The 20,034-nt window shown below is 39.2% G+C and overlaps 1 protein-coding gene across 2 annotated transcripts in view; it reads right to left on the reverse strand.

The window, feature by feature from the left end:
* The window catches only part of LOC133657077 (dystonin-like), a 220,070-nt gene that overhangs the window by 196,309 nt on the left and 3,727 nt on the right, over positions 1-20,034 (reverse strand). For both annotated transcript variants that reach the window (XM_062057994.1, XM_062057995.1), the window contains exons 2-4: positions 17,138-17,464; positions 17,022-17,053; positions 13,633-13,824 (exon numbers count right to left, since the gene is read on the reverse strand). In XM_062057994.1, the coding sequence (XP_061913978.1) occupies positions 13,633-13,824; positions 17,022-17,053; positions 17,138-17,321 (408 nt within the window). In that variant the 5' untranslated portion in view covers positions 17,322-17,464. The remainder of the gene's footprint in view (positions 1-13,632; positions 13,825-17,021; positions 17,054-17,137; positions 17,465-20,034) is intronic.

The raw sequence follows: 20,034 nt of genomic DNA on the forward strand, positions 1-20,034 counted from the left end.
ACTGGTGAGGCACTGACTTCATCACAGTCAGATTTACAAATATATGAACCCTAAAGAGTATCTTATTCACCATTTGATTGGCAGCAGTTAACGGGTTATGTTTAAAAGCTCATACCAGCATTCTTCCCTGCTTGGCACTCAGCATCAAGGGTTGGAATTGGGGGTTAAATCACCAAAAATTATTCCCGGGCGCGGCGCCGCCGCTGCCCACTGCTCCCCTCACCTCCCAGGGGGAGATTAAGGGGATGGGTCAAATGCAGAGGACAAATTTCATTAGACCTAGTGTGTGTGTGACAAGCATTGGTACTTTAACTTAACTTTAACTTTACACATACAAACTGTAGCACACAAAAAAGCACATTTAATAAAAAAAAACGTTATTATGGTCTTACCTTTACTTATAAATGAAGTCCATGCGCCGCTGTTGTGCTGGATTAATGCACCCCCGCCGTAGAATGACTGGGTTTAGAACCAGGAAGTGACTAAAACACACACTTAAAAGTTTCCACGTGCAAGATTGAATCTATTTAAAAAAGTTATTTAATAAGAAGCCAAAAAGTGCAAAAACAATAATGTTCGTGTTGGAGGAGTTGTGAATGAATGAAATATGAAATCCATGCTGCAGTCTGCAGGTGTACCTAATGTTGTGGCCCTGCAGTCATTCACAACTCCTGAAACACGTAGATTATTGTTTTTGCACTTTTTGGCTTCTTATTAAATAACTTTTTTAAATAGATTCAATCTTGCACGTGGAAACTTTAAATGTGGGCTTTAGTTGATATAACACTCCCGTCAGGGGGTGCATTCTACGGCGGGGGTGCATTCTCTACCACCAGGGGGTTGGATTACTGCGAGCCTCAGCCAGTGCGTCTTCGCAGCAGTTTTATGATTGCTCAGCACAAGAAATACTTACACACATACAGTTGTTGACAAAATACACTGTACATTATATACCTCAGCTAACTAAACTATGGAAATGTATAATATAGTTCATATAGCAATACGGTCTCAAGGCACAGCAGGCCAGCAGTTAGCCGAGTCCGCAATCCATGTTGAGGCACAACTGAGTGACGTGCCTCAACTGGCTGCTGATCACAGCAAGTCTCTTCTCAGTATTTGAACGGCAAATGTGAAAATTCAGCAATTTTGAATAAAAATAATTTAAAACTGGTGAAGTTAAATGGAAAATAACTTTATAGTATAATCACTGGATACATATAACAATTTAATTAATTTTTTTTCTTTTTACATTTTTTTTCTTTCCATGATGGCAGGTGAGGCCCCACCTCACCTGCCTCTAGTGACTGCATGTCACTGGTACCGCGATACTAATGAATCATATTCGGTGCTATACCGCCTCTAAAAAGTACCGGTCAACCCCCCCTCGTCGTCGCCACGTCGTGTCGTTGCTGGTTTTAAGAGCAGAGGAGCATGTTCGGCAGCGCACAATCACAGAGTACAAACCCCGTTTCCATATGAGTTGGGAAATTGTGTTAGATGTAAATATAAACGGAATACAATGACTTGCAAATCATTTTCAATCCATATTCAGTTGAATATGCTACAAAGACAACATATTTGATGTTCAAACTGATAAAACTTTTTTTTTTTTGCAAATAATCATTAACTTTAGAATTTGATGCCAGCAACACGTGACAAAGAAGTTGGGAAAGGTGGCAATAAATACTGATAAAGTTGAGGAATGCTCATCAAACACTTATTTGGAACATCCCACAGGTGTGCAGGCTAATTGGGAACAGGTGGGTGCCATGATTGGGTATAAAAACAGCTTCCCAAAAAATCCTCATTCTTTCACAAGAAAGGATGGGGCGAGGTACACCCCTTTGTCCACAACTGCGTGAGCAAATAGTCAAACAGTTTAAGAACAACGTTTCTCAAAGTGCAATTGCAAGACATTTAGGGATTTCAACATCTACGGTCCATCAAAAGGTTCAGAGAATCTGGAGAAATCACTCCACGTAAGCGGCATGGCCGGAAACCAACATTGAATGACCGTGACCTTCGATCCTTCAGACGGCACTGTATCAAAAACCGACATCAATCTCTAAAGGATATCACCACATGGGCTCAGGAACACTTCAGAAAACCACTGTCACTAAATACAGTTTGTCGCTACATCTGTAAGTGCAAGTTAAACCTCTACTATGCAAAGCGAAAGCCATTTATCAACAACATCCAGAAACGCCGCCGGCTTCTCTGGGCCCGAGATCATCTAAGATGGACTGATACAAAGTGGAAAAGTGTTCTGTGGTCTGACGAGTCCACATTTCAAATTGTTTTAGGAAATATTCGACATCGTGTCATCTGGACCAAAGGGGAAACGAAGCATCCAGACTGTTATCGACACAAAGTTCAAAAGTCAGCATCTGTGATGGTATGGGGGTGTATTAGTGCCCAAGACATGGGTAACTTACACATCTGTGAAGGCACCATTAATGCTGAAAGGTACATACAGGTTTTGGAACAACATATGTTGCCATCTAAGCGCCGTCTTTTTTATGGACGCCCCTGCTTATTTCAGCAAGACAATGCCAAGCCACATTCAGCACGTGTTACAACAGCGTGGCTTTGTAAAAAAAGAGTGCGGGTACTTTCCTGGCCCGCCTGCAGTCCAGACCTGTCTCCCATTGAAAATGTGTGGCGCATTATGAAGCGTAAAATATGACAGTAGAGACCCCGGACTGTTGAACGACTGAAGCTCTACATAAAACAAGAATGGGAAAGAATTCCACTTTCAAAGCTTCAACAATTAGTTTCCTTAGTTCCCAATCGTTTATTGAGTGTTGTTAAAAGAAAAGGTGATGTAACACAATTGTGAACATGCCCTTTCCCAACTACTTTGGCACGTGTTGCAGCCATGAAATTCTAAGTTAATAATTATTTGCAAAAAAAAAATAAAGTTTATGAGTTTGAACATCAAATATCTTGTCTTTGTAGTGCATTCAACGGAATATGGGTTGAAAAGGATTTGAAAATCATTGTATTCCGTTTATATTTACATCTAACACAATTTCCCAACTCATATGGAAACGGGGTTTGTACTTAATAGCAGACACAGTGTGTATAGACAGAAAAGGGAGAACGGACGCATTTTGACTTAAAAATTAACGATAAAGGTGAAGTTATAACACTGAAACACCCTAAGGAGGAGGTGCTTTAAGACATGGCTAGCTAGCTAGCGGCTAAGTCCATCCGCAGTCTGCAGTGTTGTAGCGACTTCTAAATCACTAATCCTCGCCTCCATGGTGACAAATAAAGTAAATTTCTTACAAGTATCATCCCTGCAGGACGAGGAATAGCTAAACATGCTTCACTACACGCCGTAGCTCACCGGCGTCACCGCTAATGACGCCATTCCTGAATGTAAACAAATGCCATGGGTGGATCTACACCTAACATCCACTGTAATGATACCAAGTACAGGAGCGTATCTAGTCGATACTACTATGATTACCTCGATATTTTTTAGCATCACAAAAATGTTTTCATTTAAAAAAAAATTATATTATGTTTATAAACTCAGGAAATATGTCCCTGGACACATGAGGACTTTGAATAAGACCAATGTATGATCCAGTAACGACTTGGTATCGGATTGATACCCAGGTATTATCCGTAAACTAAGTATTAAACAACAGAAGAATAAGTGATTTTTACATTTTAACAGAGTTGTAGATAGAACATGTTAAAAGAGAAAGTAAGCAGATATTAACAGTAAATGAAAAAGTAGATTAATAATCCATTTTCTACTACTTGTCTTTAATAATGTTGGCAAAATAATAGAATGGAAAATGACACAATATGTTACTGCATATGTCAGCAGACTAAATTAGGAGCCTTTGTTTATTTACTTACTACTAAAAGACAAGTTGTCCAGTATGTTCACTATTTTATTTAGGGCCAAACTTGCAATAAGAAACATATGTTTAATGTACCGTAAGATTTTTTGTTAAAATAAAGACAATCATGCCATTTTTTTGTGGTCCCCTTTATTTAGAAAAGTACCGAAAAGTACCGAAAACTATCGAAATACATTTTGGTACCGGTACCAAAATACTGACATCGGGACAACACTAATTGTGGCTGGAACATATATTGAGGGTTGTTTCCAAAATGGTGTTTAGATTGTTCATCTACTTTGGTTACATAATATTATAGGATTACAGCCATATTTTTTTTGCGGACACAAATATTTATTGGAAAAAAATATTATTTCCATGGTGTATCTCAGTGGTGTCATATTGGCATATTCTAAAAATACACCTTAAAAAAACAAACAAGACGAACATTTTCAACAGTGTAAATTTGATACTAATAATATGCTGTGTCATTTATAATTGTTTTTCCTGTAAAGGAGTCGTATTGTGATTTTTTTCTATATTTAAAACATTTTCTTGTGGTTTACATAATTGGAATGGTGGTTCTTTGGTCAAAATGTTGCATACATTTTGTTTTACAGACCATCTTCACTAGACCTACTCAGTGGCCTAGTGGTTAAAGTGTCCGCCCTGAGGTCGGTATGTTGTGAGATCGAACCCCGGCCGAGTCATACCAAAGACTATAAAAATGGGACCCATTGCCTCCCTGCTTGGCACTCAGCATCAAGGGTTGGAATTGGGGGTAAAATCACCAAAAATTATTCCCGGGCGCGGCCACCGCTGCTGCCCACTGCTCCCCTCACCTCCCAGGGGGTGATCAAGGGTGATGGGTCAAATGCAGAGGACAAATTTCACCACACCTAGTGTGTGTGTGACAATCAATCATTGGTACTTTTTACTTTTAACTTTCAAGCAGCTTTCTGACCGTCTCTTCGGAATGCGCTGTTTTGTGGACCTGTTGACCTTGTCCAGATAAATCTCCCCAAAATTGTCCCAATCGTTTGTACTACAAAAATGGTTGGTCTAACTAATATAGCTATTAAATTATTAATGAAAGATGATTCATAACCAGGTTACAGCCCTGGTTAGAACTACCGCAAATTCCTGACTATAAACCGCTACTTTTATCCTACACTTTCAACCCTGCGACTTACAAAACCGTGCAGCTAATTTTCGCTAATGGCCATAATATTTTAAATTCCATAGTTTTCATTAAACCCAAACAGAGGACTGGTGTGTGATTATTTGTGCTATGGCGCCAACTTTTGGACGAGTTTGCTCACTGCAGGTGCTGCGAGTTGAAAATGTACTTCCTGTTTTGCCTTGTACAGAAAGTAAAACCATCCATAGCATTTCGCTCGAAAGGATTCTTCAATCATAACTCGATGCAACAATTGTAAGTTTCCCAATTTAACTAAAACAATTCATACTCGTCCCATGTGTGAAGTCTGTAGGAGTGTTTTCATGCATATTTGTACGGGCTATCGCATTGTAATGAAGCGAGCGTCGGTATCATTAGCGTATATGCTAACATGTCGACGAGTGTCTGTGTTAGTATTATTAATTTACAAAGGCATTCTTTATGTGTTGTTTCAGTCTCACAAATTCTTCAGTAAATTCACCAAAACATCACCGCGGACTTATTGAGTCTGTTTAGCTGATTGGATAGTTAGCTTCTGCAGCTACTGGGTCAATGACGATGACTTGTGTTTTGTTTGATCTGCCGTTTTGCTGCCGTATTAGAAACACAGTTCGGAAACAATTAAGGTATGTGAAAAAACATTTACAAAATTGTTCTGCGTAAATAACTAATCTCACAACATATATATATTCTACTCCGGTACCGCTAATATATGGAAAAATATTTTTTTCTTCTAAAATTCAATGGGTGCAGCTTATATCCAGGTGTGCTCTATAGTTTGGAAAATACGGTATATGCTACTTACTTTTAATGTTTTTTTTTAAGTCAACAGCAAAGGATTTTAGCATGCACGTGCATATACGAGTCAGTCTGCCCCACAAAAAGAAGTTAAAGAAAATAAGGAACTCATTGACTACAACTTTGTACTGAATAAAAAACGTGTTGACTCAAGCAAAGCTCTTTGGGTAAACCTCTACTATATATGGAGATATCTACTGACATATAACTAAGGCAAAATACCTTAAACGTGTTTTATCAATATCAATGCCACGACTCGATGGTTTGGTTTCAAATTTTTACGAGTTATGGGGATCCCAAATACACACAAACAGGTGCCAACAGGTAAAAAAAAGCTGGATTTGCATAATATGAACCCTTTAAACATATATACCTTCTCAACATATCAGCATTTGAATACTTTTAGAGCTTTCAGAGGAAAAAACAGCTTTCATCTAACAGCTACTAGTGTACTCAATAACTTAAAAATATTTTGCATTAAGTTTTGTGTCACAGGTGGATTGGCCGTGACCCCAGTATGCATAGACGGCAGGTAAAGTGCAGGTAAAAATTTGTTAAGTAACACAAACAAAAATAGTCCATCCATCCATCCATCCATCCATCCATCTTCTTCCGCTTATTCGAGGTCGGGTCGCAGGGGCAACAGCCTAAGCAGGGAAACCCAGACTTCCCTCTCCCCAGCCACTTCGTCCAGCTCTTCCCGGGGGATCCCGAGGCGTTCCCAGGCCAGCCGGGAGACATAGTCTTCCCAACGTGTCCTGGGTCTTCCCCGTGGCCTCCTACCGGTCGGACGTGCCCTAAACACCTCCCTAGGGAGGCGTTCGGGTGGCATCCTGACCAGATGCCCGAACCACCTCAACTGGCTCCTCTCGATGTGGAGGAGCAGCGGCTTTACTTTGAGCTCCCCCCGCATGGCAGAGCTTCTCACCCTATCTCTAAGGGAGAGCCCCGCCACCCGGCGGAGGAAACTCATTTCGGCCGCTTGTACCCGTGATCTTGTCCTTTCGGTCATAACCCAAAGCTCATGACCATAGGTGAGGATGGGAACGTAGATCGACCGGTAAATTGAGAGCTTTGCCTTCCGGCTCAGCTCCTTCTTCACCACAACGGATCGATACAGCGTCAGACGCCGCACCGATCCGCCTGTCGATCTCACGATCCACTCTTCCCTCACTCGTGAACAAGACTCCAAGGTACTTGAACTCCTCCACTTGGGGCAGGGTCTCCTCCGCAACCCGGAGATGGCACTCCACCCTTTTCCGGGCGAGAACCATGGACTCGGACTTGGAGGTGCTGATTCTCATCCCAGTCGCTTCACACTCAGCTGCGAACCGATCCAGCGAGAGCTGAATATCCTGGCCAGATGAAGCCATCAGGACCACATCATCTGCAAAAAGCAGAGACCTAATCCTGCAGCCACCAAACCAGATCCCCTCAACGCCTTGACTGCGCCTAGAAATTCTGTCCATAAAAGTTATGAACAGAATCGGTGACAAAGGGCAGCCTTGGCGGAGTCCAACCCTCACTGGAAACGTGTCCGACTTACTGCCAGCAATGTGGACCAAACTCTGGCACTGATCATACAGGGAGCGGACCGCCACAATCAGACAGTCCAATACCCCATACTCTCTGAGCACTCCCCACAGGACTTCCCGAGGGACACGGTCGAATGCCTTCTCCAAGTCTACAAAGCACATGTAGACTGGTTGGACAAACTCCCATGCACCCTCAAGGACCCTGCCGAGAGTATGGAGCTGGTCCACAGTTCCACGACCAGGACGAAAACCACACTGTTCCTCCTGAATCCGAGGTTCGACTATCCGGCGTAGCCTCCTCTCCAGCACACCCGAATAGACCTTACCTTACAAAAATAGTGCAACAGGGAAATGCACAAAAGGACTAGAACCTCCATGCTTTGCAGCATGGAGGTACAAAGCACAATGGTCAAACGGCCTGATTGGCAAGCAGGGGCAGGTGAAAAAGCCAGCGCTCTTAGTAAAGAAGTGGTGTCAAATGGAGGAAAACAGGAAGTGGAAACAAAACTAAGAGCAAAATACAAGAAACTAATAACTATCATGTGCAGAATCATGACACTGTTTACATACAAATGTTAAATACATTAGTACAGATGACTGCATGGTACTTTCAGTTAGTTTTTTAATTATTTTAGCTATTTTATGTCTGTATTTGAGCGATCCTAGAATATATTGCCGAATGTATGATTGCTGCACTGCACTTTGACTGTTTGACACGTTTTCTTAATCTCGTACGGTACATGTCAAATGTTGACAATATGACAGTAATCGTCTATCCATCTATTTTAGCCTATTTAAAAATTACTCCAAAAATTTACAAATTATTAAGGACATATGAATCCAGAAGATGTCTGAGGAATACATTGTGATGGTGTACAAAAACACAATTATGGCTTCTAGGTAATGCAATATACTTTTTTGTTGTGGATAGACGAATTTGAGAAAGATGCAGCACCATGGACACACCAGACATTAAGCAACTAAGCAAACGTAGGTTACAAGTGTTGACATTATCTGGTACAAGAGGAAAGTTGGGGACTCGTTAAACAGCTTTATATTATTAAACAGAACACAGAAAAAGAGGAATTATAACGCTAAAAACAGTGTGAAACTGCAAATGGAGCATATATTAAAAAAAGAGACTGGCTTTGTAAGTTTAAACTTGGAATGGAATATGGATCAGAAAAGGCACATTTCAAAAGAATCACAGACTTCTACCATGAAATGCACGAAACTGTTCTGAGGTCAGTCAAAAACGGTTAATAATAGAAACCTCTTCATCTTTCCACCACGTTTCATCATGATTTAAAGTGAGACGCAGGCACATCAAAGTCATCTCTTTCCTAATTCTGTCCACTGAAGACAAACAGACACATTTGGGGAAAAGATTAGATTATGATGCCGTGGGGAAAAGTGTAAATCCTGAGTCAGCCTTAATGATACTCTGTTTTATGTAAGAAGCAATCTGGGCATAAGGGGATAAGAGTATCTAACAGATTAGAACCCAGCCCATGTTTTTTTAATTCAAGACTTAGCCTCTGTTTTACAAGATGTACACCATTCTTAGTAACCCATATGAACCATCTCAGGCTTTGAGAACCTCGAGGTGTGGTTGCCTGCTGGTGCCCAGAATCCGGACCAAACGTGGTGACGCTCCGTTTCAGTTTTATACTCCTAAAATGTGAAAAAGTACTCCAGAAGATGTGAGACAGGCCTCAAATCCAGACTGAAAACGCTTTTATCTACACTCTTTGATTTTAATTTTAATTATGACTATTTTACTTTTATTTTGGTGTTCTTGTCATTTTCTGTGAAGGACTTTCAATTGCCTTGTATATAAATTGTGCTCTATAAATAGACTTGCCTTGCCTTGCCTTAGTTCTGCAATAATAGCCCATATTTTTTTTAATTAGAGGCTGCATCCACCATTCGCTTACCAACTAGTCTTTATGATGACATTTGAAAGCCCTTTCAGGAGATTTATGTGCCGTCCCAATTTGAATAAATAAAATCTCCTATAAATACATGAAGTGATTGCACGTTTATGCTATTACGCTACAATTTCGGACCACTAACCACATTTATGACATTTATGACATTCATGTTTATCCCACTTGCATTAACGATGATAGTAAAAATACTGTTTACTCACCAGCACAACAAACATGATATGATTTATGCCACTGTTTGGAAAAAAAGACTGAGTTACACCTTTTAGTCCAAGGGTGTCAAACTCATTTTAATTTATGGCCACTTGCAGTTATGGCTGCTCTTGAAGGGCCGCATCTAACTGTGAATTATATTATTAAACAATTGCCTTAGCATTTGATTATAATGTTTTTTGTACGTACAATGTAAAAACATTTTTACATTTACAGTAGCTGTTTCACAGCATATTACTGTAAATGTAAAAACAGTACCAATGTTGTTGTTTTTTCGGTAAACTTCTACGTTTGTCGTTTCCTCAAAGTATTACTGTAAATGGAAAAACGGTACCCCAAAACTGTTCGCTCAGTTGCTAGACTTTTATCGTAAAAAACAGTGATTAGATTTTTCCAATTGCATTTTCGATATGCTGTAAAAAAAAAAAAAAAGTATATTTTATGGGAAAAAAATGACAGCTCACTCGCTACAATTTTACAGTCAAATTTACGGTGTTTTTTTACAGTTTCCCAGCAGGCACAAGATATTGGTGCACAATGATGATACGTACATGTCTTTAAAACTGTCTTTAAAACAACATTACAAAATAGTTGTATTTGTAAATTGAGACAACGCTGGTGTCTAACGTTGGATCAAAGTTGTTGATTGGGAAAATATCAAATTTCAATGGTCAAATCAATGTCACAACCTGACATTAATTAAACTGACATCCACAACTGCCACAACACATTCATTTATCATCATTCAAATTTTAAGTTTATAATATGAACAAAACATTTATCAAAATGACACCACTGTCAAAAAGCATGTTGTTTCAACATTGTATTTGTGGTGAAAAATATTGGTTGGAAAATGACCAAAATTCAATGGTCAAATTAATGTCAGAACCCAGCATTGATTAAACGTCGTCAAAAAGCATGTTGTTCCAACATTATGTTTGAGTTGCTCAACAATGGAACCTAATTCAACAAGTTCTCAACATTGTTTTAATATCTTGTGCCTGCTGGGTTATTACTGTAAATGCAACAAAAGTATCCTTGTTTTTTTTATTTGAAATGTTATGGTTATTGTTTTTCCGGTGTATTACTGTATGTAGAAAAACGGAACCACCTTTTTTTTTAACGGTAAAAAGACGGTCGTTCAATTGCCAGGATTTTACCTTAAAATCTATAAATATATTTTTTACAAAGTACAATTTGATAGATAACTTGCTTTGAAACCACAAATCAAGCAGATAGTCAAGTATTTGTTTACAAAAAAATTAATGTATGATAATATATTTGTTGCATCATTAAATAATATTTGGGTTTTAAAAATAAGCACATGTAATTTTTTCTGTCGAAATGGAAATACCGAATATTTTCAGTAGGAAAAGATAAAGCATTTTTTTGACGCATATTTTTTTCAGGCCACATAAAATGTTGTGGCGGGCCTTGAGTTTGACACCTGTGTTTTAATCCATTCATGAATTCCCTCTGATCCATAAGGTCAAGCTTAGAGGACTTTCCTATGGAAAACCTAGAAGAACCCCGACCTAAACCCCATCAAACAGCTTTGGGATGAACTTGAGCGCAGTGTAATTATTAGTATGCAGTATATTCCATTCAGCTTTACCGATTACCAAAAGGCTCCACTCAGTATATCGATTGTATACTGCATGTCTGCTCCTACCATTACTGCAGCATGACTAATGGGGAGAGGACATTGCCTCAGCGCCTCGGGGATCAATGAGATCATTTCTCACACCGTAACATTAGAGCCGCGTCATGTCCGTTGCACAAGCTGGAGACATTGCTAATAAGAAGGGAATGTCTATGGGATACTTTTTACTTCGTGTGATATACAGTATCTCACACCTCTCGCATATCAGCCAGACTTCTTCAGGGACAATGTTAATTAAATGAAACTTGGACAGCATATACATTAAAGCAATTCATGTACAGCTTGTACACTGTCAGTGGTAGACCAACTTGATTGTTATGCTTTAAGTTAAAAGCAAAATTTTGAGTAACAGGCATCCCCGTCACTAGTTGGCATGGCAAATGTCACTTTGAACCCTGTAGGATCCGTCCAAAACATCTGGTCTTATTCGTTAGCCTTACCTTATCGCTGGAGATCAACATAACTTTGTTTTCCAACCATGGAAAGGAAGAAAGTGAGTGTGAAGGACAGTGATGAGAAGAAGAAGATGATATTCATTGAACTAAAGAAAAAAACATTAAAAACATGACCGAGCGGCTCGCCAACTTGGCGAAGCAATTTGAACGTAACACTGCTAGTCTGCACTATATTGAAACAGAATGAGTCTAACGCCAGCCAACAATGGTGGAAATTTATCCATGAAAATATGCCAAAGCTGCTGATGGTGTGCTTGATGGAGAAGAAGAGGGAAGGAGATACTGTAGAAGTCCATTCTCCAAAGTAAATGCTGTACATTATTATTATATTACTTAATAAAACTACTGTTGTTAGTAGTACATTGTATTATATTGTATGAAAGTAGCTTATTATCTAAAAGTTTGTTTATCTTTTCCAAAGGCTTGTTACATGGTAAAATTATGCTGTTTTGGGGGGCATGCCCCCAAATTAAATTGAGTTTAATTCATTTCAATAGGAGACATTGATTTGCGTACAAGAGTTTTGAGTTAAGAGCTTTGTCACAGAACCTATTAAGTTCGTAATTAAGTTACTGTACTGATATACAAACCCCAAAACCAGTGAAGTTGGCACGTTTATGGAAACGGTGGACGTCGTGTCCTCCGGAACAAAGAGGAAAAGAACCATCCGGATTGTTCTAGGCGCAAAGTTGAAAAGCCAGCATCTGTGATGGTATGGGGGTGTATTAGTGCCCAAGGCATAGGTAACTTACACATCTATGAAGACACCTTTATTGCTGAAAGGTACATACAGGTTTTGGAGCAACATATGTTGCCCTCCAAACAACATTATCATGGACGCCCCTGCTTATTTCCGCAAGACAATGCCAAGCCACGTGTTACAACAGCGTGGCTTCATAGTAAAAGAGTGCGGGTACTAGACTGGCCTGCCTGTAGTCCAGACCTGTCTCCCATTGAAAATGTGTGGCGCATTATGAAGCGTAAAATACCACAACGGAGCTAAAGCTGTACATCAAGCAAAAATGGGAAATAAGTCCACCTGAAAAGCTTCAAAAATTGGTCTCCTCAGTTCCTGAACGTTTACTGAGTGTTGTTAAAAGGAAAGGCCATGTAACACAGTGGTAAAAATGCCCCTGTGCCAACTTTTTTACAACATGTTGCTGCCATTAAATTTTAAGTTAATGATTATTTGCAGAAAAAAATTAAGTTTCTCAGTTCGAACATTTAATATGTTGTCTTTGCAGTCTATTCAATTGAATATAAATTGAAAAGGATTTGCAAATCATTGTATTCTGTTTTTATTTACGAATTACACAATGTGCCAACTTCACTGGTTTTGGGTTTTGTACAAACTGTACAGTAACTAGTCTAAAGTATATCCAAGTTTCATATCCATATTGATGTCCTTTGACTATAAATCTTATAATCTGTCTCTAAAATTGTTATAAGTACACCTCTGCATAATATTGTGTCCTTATTACCATTATAGAAAACACAAAGGAAAAATTTGAGAAATATAGATTAACTTAAAAAGAACAACTTTAACATTGTCTTTGTCTGTAACAAAAAAGATTTAAAGTGCATCAATTCGCCTAATATTGAAAAAAAAATCATTATTTAAACTATAAACATTTTCTAACCGAATTGAACGATATATACTCAAAAATAAAATAAAATAAAATAAACTCAATAATAATTAAATTGATCAACAACATTACCTCAGGAACACTTAACCTTCAAAACAAAAATGAATAAAACATTTTGAGCTGATTTTTTTTTTCATCAAAAGGAGGAAGTCAGGATATATTTTTAATGCACAGCCTTCTGAAGCAGGGTTTGAAGCATTAACCTGCATCATACTGATAAAGCATGTTCACCGTGGTCACACGCGCCACCCTCATCCCCCGCCCACAATCAGGGAGGACCATCCCACTATTTGAGGAGAACTGGTTTCCAGTAGGTCTAAAGGGAGTACCTACAGGTTTGCGTGTTGGAGTGACTTGCACAGACTGGTAAAACTCCGGCAGGACCCGCTTCTTCACTTTGCGCTTCCTTAGAGTCGATGAGGACTCGGGCTCACTCCTGGGGACCTCAACCAGGTTGGACTTGTCCTCTGTCACTCGAGCATGCTGTGTGCTCCTCTTGGCGTGACGTGGACTGTGTCTGAAGCCCTTTGAAACACAAACAAACAGTCACGATCACACCTGGGTTACTTTTAGGGGTGTCGCGATGCAACTTTTTCATTTCCGATATGATACCAATATATTAGAGCCTTGAGTATTGGCCGACACTGATATAGAGCCGATACCATATCACCAATTACACACACTTTTATTATTTTGTAGCAGTGGAACGTTAGAAAAGATTTGATCAAGTTAAATTACTCAAACACAGAAAAATGGAAGGTATGAAAACTCTAATTTATTAATTATTCACTGTTTGGAATGGACCTATTGTGTGTTTAAGTCAGACCTGGGCAAATTAAGGCCCGGGGGCCACATGCGGCCCGTTAAGCTTTTCAATCTGGCCCGCCGGACATTCCCAAATAATTTTTTTTTTTAGATCTTTAAGATGGAAACTGTAGCTGCCATTATGATGTGCAGTGATGTTTTCAAATGAGTGTAAGTCTTGAACTATACAAAGTATTTCAATGGTTGGAATCTGCACTTTTGCATGATATACTAGTTACTATGGTCATCTAATTAGTTACTATGGTAATCTAATTAGTTACTATGGTAATCTAAGTCACAGCAGCTCAGACGAGGCACCAAGCAGTGTGAAGATTTTCACAACAAAGTTCTAAAGCTTAGTGATATCTCAGATATATCAGATTGTAGGTGTTTTTTTTTTGTTTTTTTTCTGAGTTTGTTGCATTTTTGTTGGGTTTTGCTTGATTGTAAAATATGTCGATGGAGAGGGGGTGTGACGTTCATATGTTGTCAATATTCAGTGTTCTATCGGTTATAGTTAATATTGTAAATCCCACATTCTTTATTTTCATGTACATTCTGGATGTCTTATGCAGTAAAAAAATTAAAATTCAATTCCGTTTTTTAAGGTGGTCTGTCATAATGTTTTAGCATTCAATCAGACATTATTGTGAGGTTTTGTAGATATACCGGCCCCCAAACACATTTTTTTCTATAAATTTGGCCCCTGAGTCAAAAAAATTGCCCAGGCGAAGTGGAGTGGTAATTATTTTTGGCAACACCGGCCACAATACTAAATTACGTTAAGCTCATGATGGGGTAAGTTGAATAATGTGGACATGTTTTTTACTGCGGAAATTCTTAACCTTTTTGACCTCGGGGCCCAACTTTTCCACTGCAGAGGCGGCCGGAACCCACTCAAATATTAACACTGAATTTGTAATCTTAGTCTTGATTTTATTCGTATTCAATGATTATATCTAACCTACTTGCGGTTTAACAGGATAAACCTTGTCAAATAATATGAAAGCATGTGTTAATCACAAAGGTTATTACGAAGGCTTAACAAAATAAATACTAATCAAATATACTGGAAAAGAAGGGACTAATAAAAACTGTTGAAAAATAAATGTAAATACAATTACGCATTGCTAAAACAAGTCAATTCTAACTAAATTGATAATAAATAATAGTATATGTTTCCTAAATAAAATGGCAACAAATTTAAAGTGCAAATGAAAATACAGCTTCACTACTTTAGTTATAATTTCTGCCCTTAAGAAACTTCTCTATGACTTCAGCTCCAGACTTCTTCTGTTCGTTTGTTATTGTCATTACTGCCACAAGTGGTGGAAAAGTGTATTACAACCGAGTACCCCTGCGGCCCATACGAACCACAGATGAGAAACAGATATTTTTTTGACGGCCCCCTATGATGCGCTTGCGGCCCAACAGTGCGCCCTATGGTTAAGAAACAGTGTTACTGGATACTTTCAAACATGACTCTGCCTTGGACTCTTTGCAAATGTACATAATATGCTACTATAATTACTTGATACTTGTTTATATTGACAAATGCTGTGTTTGAGACTGTAATGTTGTTCAATTAATAACACGAATGGTGTAGGTTTAGCTTGTGTGCTATTGCGTGTTGAGCTGTTGTGTAGCTGCCAGCTCCTCATAGTCTATACTATAGCCTACCCTGTTTACATTTTGTAAATAACTAGACTAAAATACAAGATATGACCAACATTGTGCACTTATTAGAGGACATGTTAACGGGCTGTCCAGCTTTGCAAAAGTAAACACGCTGCAGGATTGCTTGAATTGGAGCCCTTATATGGGACATTTTAGAAGCGAGACGATATCATCCTATAGTTTTTGTTGTTGATGTTTTTTGTTGCTTATATCAGATTAGCACAACTCTAGTTATTTTAGCCATGGTGTGTTTTGTTGACATATGCAGTAAGTGAACAACGTCAAAATAATTTATGGCAACTAAATGACTGATCATGACCTACATTTCCTTCCAGTTCCTTGAGAGTATAAAAGCATTCAGGAAGCACCTCATCCTATTTCCATGACTTGGATACTGAATTTAGTACATTCAAGACAGCGTTCTGTGTCATTTTAATACAAATTCAGCATCAATTTCCTAAAGCATTTTTTTCTAAATTGATGAATAAAAAAACAACATTGCTTTTCTACCTAGATATAATTCAGATTTTTGGTTTAAAACGAATAGCAAATGAAGAGATTTAGTTTGGACATATTTCCAAACATGTTATCTATACAAAAGGTAAGTAAATGCAACAGAGGGTGCAGATTTTTCATGGTCATAGCGCTGTTGTAGCTTTTTTATTAATAGTGCAAGTAACCACATACCATTCACTGGTATTTATTTTGTACAGAAATACAGTACAATTACTGTAGTGGAGAAAGATTTACCAAACTAAAAGACACCTTTTTTGTAAAGTAAACTAAATATGTTGACTTTTTTAGTAGTGTCAACTTTTATTTTGAAAACAAGGCCCATAAACCGGAAACGGTAAGCCAACTGCGGTCTTGAAGGACCATAACATCAAAACATTCTGCTTTTAAACAAAGAATGTGTCATTTAAGACACCAAAAAAAAAAAAAAAATCTGCATTTTTGGGATACAACACGGTTGCGAGTGTTCAACCTCCTTGTAGTGAAACTGCCAAATCACCCTCCTTTATTGATTGCACATGCGCATGCGCACTTGGTGATCCATAAATAGTAATGCAGTCTTTCAATAAAGTAAAAATGATTCGTGCTTTAAAAGTGTGACGCATGTACAAAAAACTAAGACGGACAGGGTTTGCGTTAACTATTATTGTTCAAATAACAGATGATGCCGTTCGTGACAAACGATGCTGATGACGTAACAAACTTATAATGACAAAAGTTCATCCTACCTCTGAACGAAAATGATGCGTTCGAAGACCCACTAGGGAAAATGGGAAAAGATAAGACAGGTTAGAGATGAACACATATGTCGTCGTATTGCATGATGCGCACCGCGATTACTCACCGCGGCTCTTGGCGCGTCCTGACAGCACCGATTTGATGGGATCCTTCCCGCTGGCGAGGTTGCGATGCCAGTTGCAGACAAACAAAATCGTGGCAACAGTCCCCAGCAAGAGCAGGAGCAACAGCAGCATGCACTGGATACTGAGCGGCCTGAGGAGGACCAGAAACACGGCAGCGATCATCATCGAGCGGAGACGAGGCTGCAGAGAGCCGCTAAAGACGCGCGCACCTCCTCCTCCTCTTCCTCCTCCTCTTCCAGTGTGCTCCTCCAAGCAAAGAAGAAGAGAGGAGACACACGGAGGCTCTCTGGTCACGCTTCGGAGCACATCTGAAGATGCACAAGCCAGGCTGCTGATACCGTTTTGTTGTGCATGAGTCAGCAGCAAGTTTATTTATTTATTTCCAACATGCAGGGAGAGAGTCAGCACATTCACGCCGAGCCCTTGCTTGCAAGAATAATCTGCTGCAAAGCTGGCCAAACAGGATAAAGCATGAGTATGGGTCTCTTTATATAACCTTATGCTTTTTTTTTAGTCTGCATGCATGGAATTTTACCAGGATTTTATTGTGAATGAAAGGGTGGTTATGTAATTTTGGACACACTGACATTTGATTGAAAAACATTGTCATTGCAGGCTGTCCTACTCTATATTGCCATAAGTATTTGGCCACCTGCCTTGACTCACATATGAACTTGAAGTGCCATCCCATTTCTAACCCTTAGGGTGCAATATGATGTCGCTCCACCTTTTGCAGCTATTTCAACTTCAACTCAGAAGGTTGTGGAGTGTGTTTATAGGAATTGTCGACCATTCTTCCAAAAGGGCCTTGGTGAGGTCACACACTGATGTTGGTCGAGAAGGCCTGGCTCTCAGACTCCGTTCTAATTCATCCCAAAGGTGTTCTATCGGGTTCAGGTCAGGACTCTGTGCAGGCCAGTCAAGTTCATCCACACCCGACTCTGCGGCGACCTCTTTGCACTATGCGCTTCAGCATCCGCTGACCCCTCTCTGTCAGTTTACGTGGCCTACCACTTCGTGGCTGAGTTGCTGTTGTTCCCAAACTCTTCCATTCTCTTATAATGAAGTCGACTTTGGAATGTTTAGGAGTGAGGAAATTTCACGACTGGATTTGTTGCACAGGTGGCATACTATGACAGTTCCATGCTGGAAATCACTGTGCTCCTGAAAGCAGCCCATTCTTTCACAAATGTTTGTAGAAACAGTTTCCATGCCAAGTGATTAGGACACCTGATTCTGATCATTAGGATGGGTGGCCAAATACTTTTGGCAATATAGTGTATATGATAGTGTGACTAATGTGGAAAATGACATCTGAGGGGGAAACTGAGCCTCTTAAAAGTATAGTGGGACCTCAACTTAAGAGTGTTTGAGATAAGAGCTGTCTCTCAGCTAATTGGGGTACAAGGCCCCCTTAATTAGTTGGCGTAGCAAAGTCTTGCTGGCATTCGTTAACGGCTTATCTTTAATCAATCAATCAAAGTTGATTTAAATAGCCCATAATTACAAGTGCTTCGTAGGGCTGCATGCACAAACCACAAACAACATCCCATGATATGAACCCACATCCAGGCAAGGAAAAACTCCAAAAGCCCAAAATGGGAACAAGAAGAAACCTTGGGAAGGAGCCGCAATGGATGCCAAGTGCATGGGTACAGGCTTTGAATTATTCATGATAATGTGACAGTACAGACCATCTATGGCTTATAGCTTGAGATCGACGTAACTTTCTTTTCCAACTGTGGGAAGGAAGAAAGTAAGTGCCAAGGACTGTGCTGGGAAGAAGAAGCTGATGATATTCATTGAATTAATGCAACAAAATAATGATTAAAAAAAACATGACCAAGTATGTTGCCGACTTGGTGTAGCGATTTGAGCGTAATACTGCTAGTTTGCATCAAACGGAAGCAGAAAGAGTCTTACGCCAGCGAAGGATGTTAAAAATAACAGCTAAACAGCAAACATTTATGCATGAAACTACGGATGGTGTGTTTGACTGAGACGCAGGTGGAAGGAGATAGCGTAGAAGTCCACTTTCCACTTTATTGTTACATTACTTCATAAAACTATATTAGGGGTTAGTATATACTCTATTGTATTTTATTTATTTTTTTACAATATTTGTTATCTTAAAGTTTGTTTTTCTTTTTGAAAGTATGCTGTTTTAGGGGATCAATCAGCAATTAAGTTGATTTCAATTGATTTCAATGGGAGACCATTTGAGATGCAAGTGCTTTAAGTTAGGAGCTCTGTCATAGAACCAATAATGCTCGTAAGTTGGGGTATGTGCTTATCAGTTTGACCTAATGGAATCAATTAGATGAGAAAATCGAACACAGCAATAAAATCATTCAATATAAAGGGGGCCCCTTTTTTTTCCGGAATTTTGCTAATTGTTCACAATCATTATGAAAGACATGACGACGGATGGATTTTTTTTTTTAAATGCATTCTAAACATTAAATAAACGTAAATAAAGTCTGTTTACAGCGGATCCAATTGGAGGTTCTCTATTCCGCCCATAAAATCCAATAAATAACCATTCAAAAAGCTCAAACAATAGTTCATTTACATTGTGTGACTTGGATTTTAACCAAGTATTAGTGATATTGTTATTATAAGCGCTAATGCAGACAAACTATTTATAGCTGCGCTGTGAGAACAAGCCTGTGCACAATTTTGACATGGCGAGGTGTTTCCTCTCTTACTTGTTCCCTGGAAGTTTACTGTAGATCATAAATCATGCCTCTCACCTGGAAAGTAAATGGCTGAGGACGTACTCCGACAAGTTGGTACACTTTGACAGCCATTTAGGACCTGAAAATGGCGAGAATGACACGAAAAGACGCCTGGCTCCACCCACCCCGTTTCTTTGCGA

Source organism: Entelurus aequoreus, linkage group LG09 (genome assembly GCF_033978785.1).
Source record: "Entelurus aequoreus isolate RoL-2023_Sb linkage group LG09, RoL_Eaeq_v1.1, whole genome shotgun sequence".
Taxonomy (NCBI): Eukaryota; Metazoa; Chordata; class Actinopteri; order Syngnathiformes; family Syngnathidae; genus Entelurus; species Entelurus aequoreus.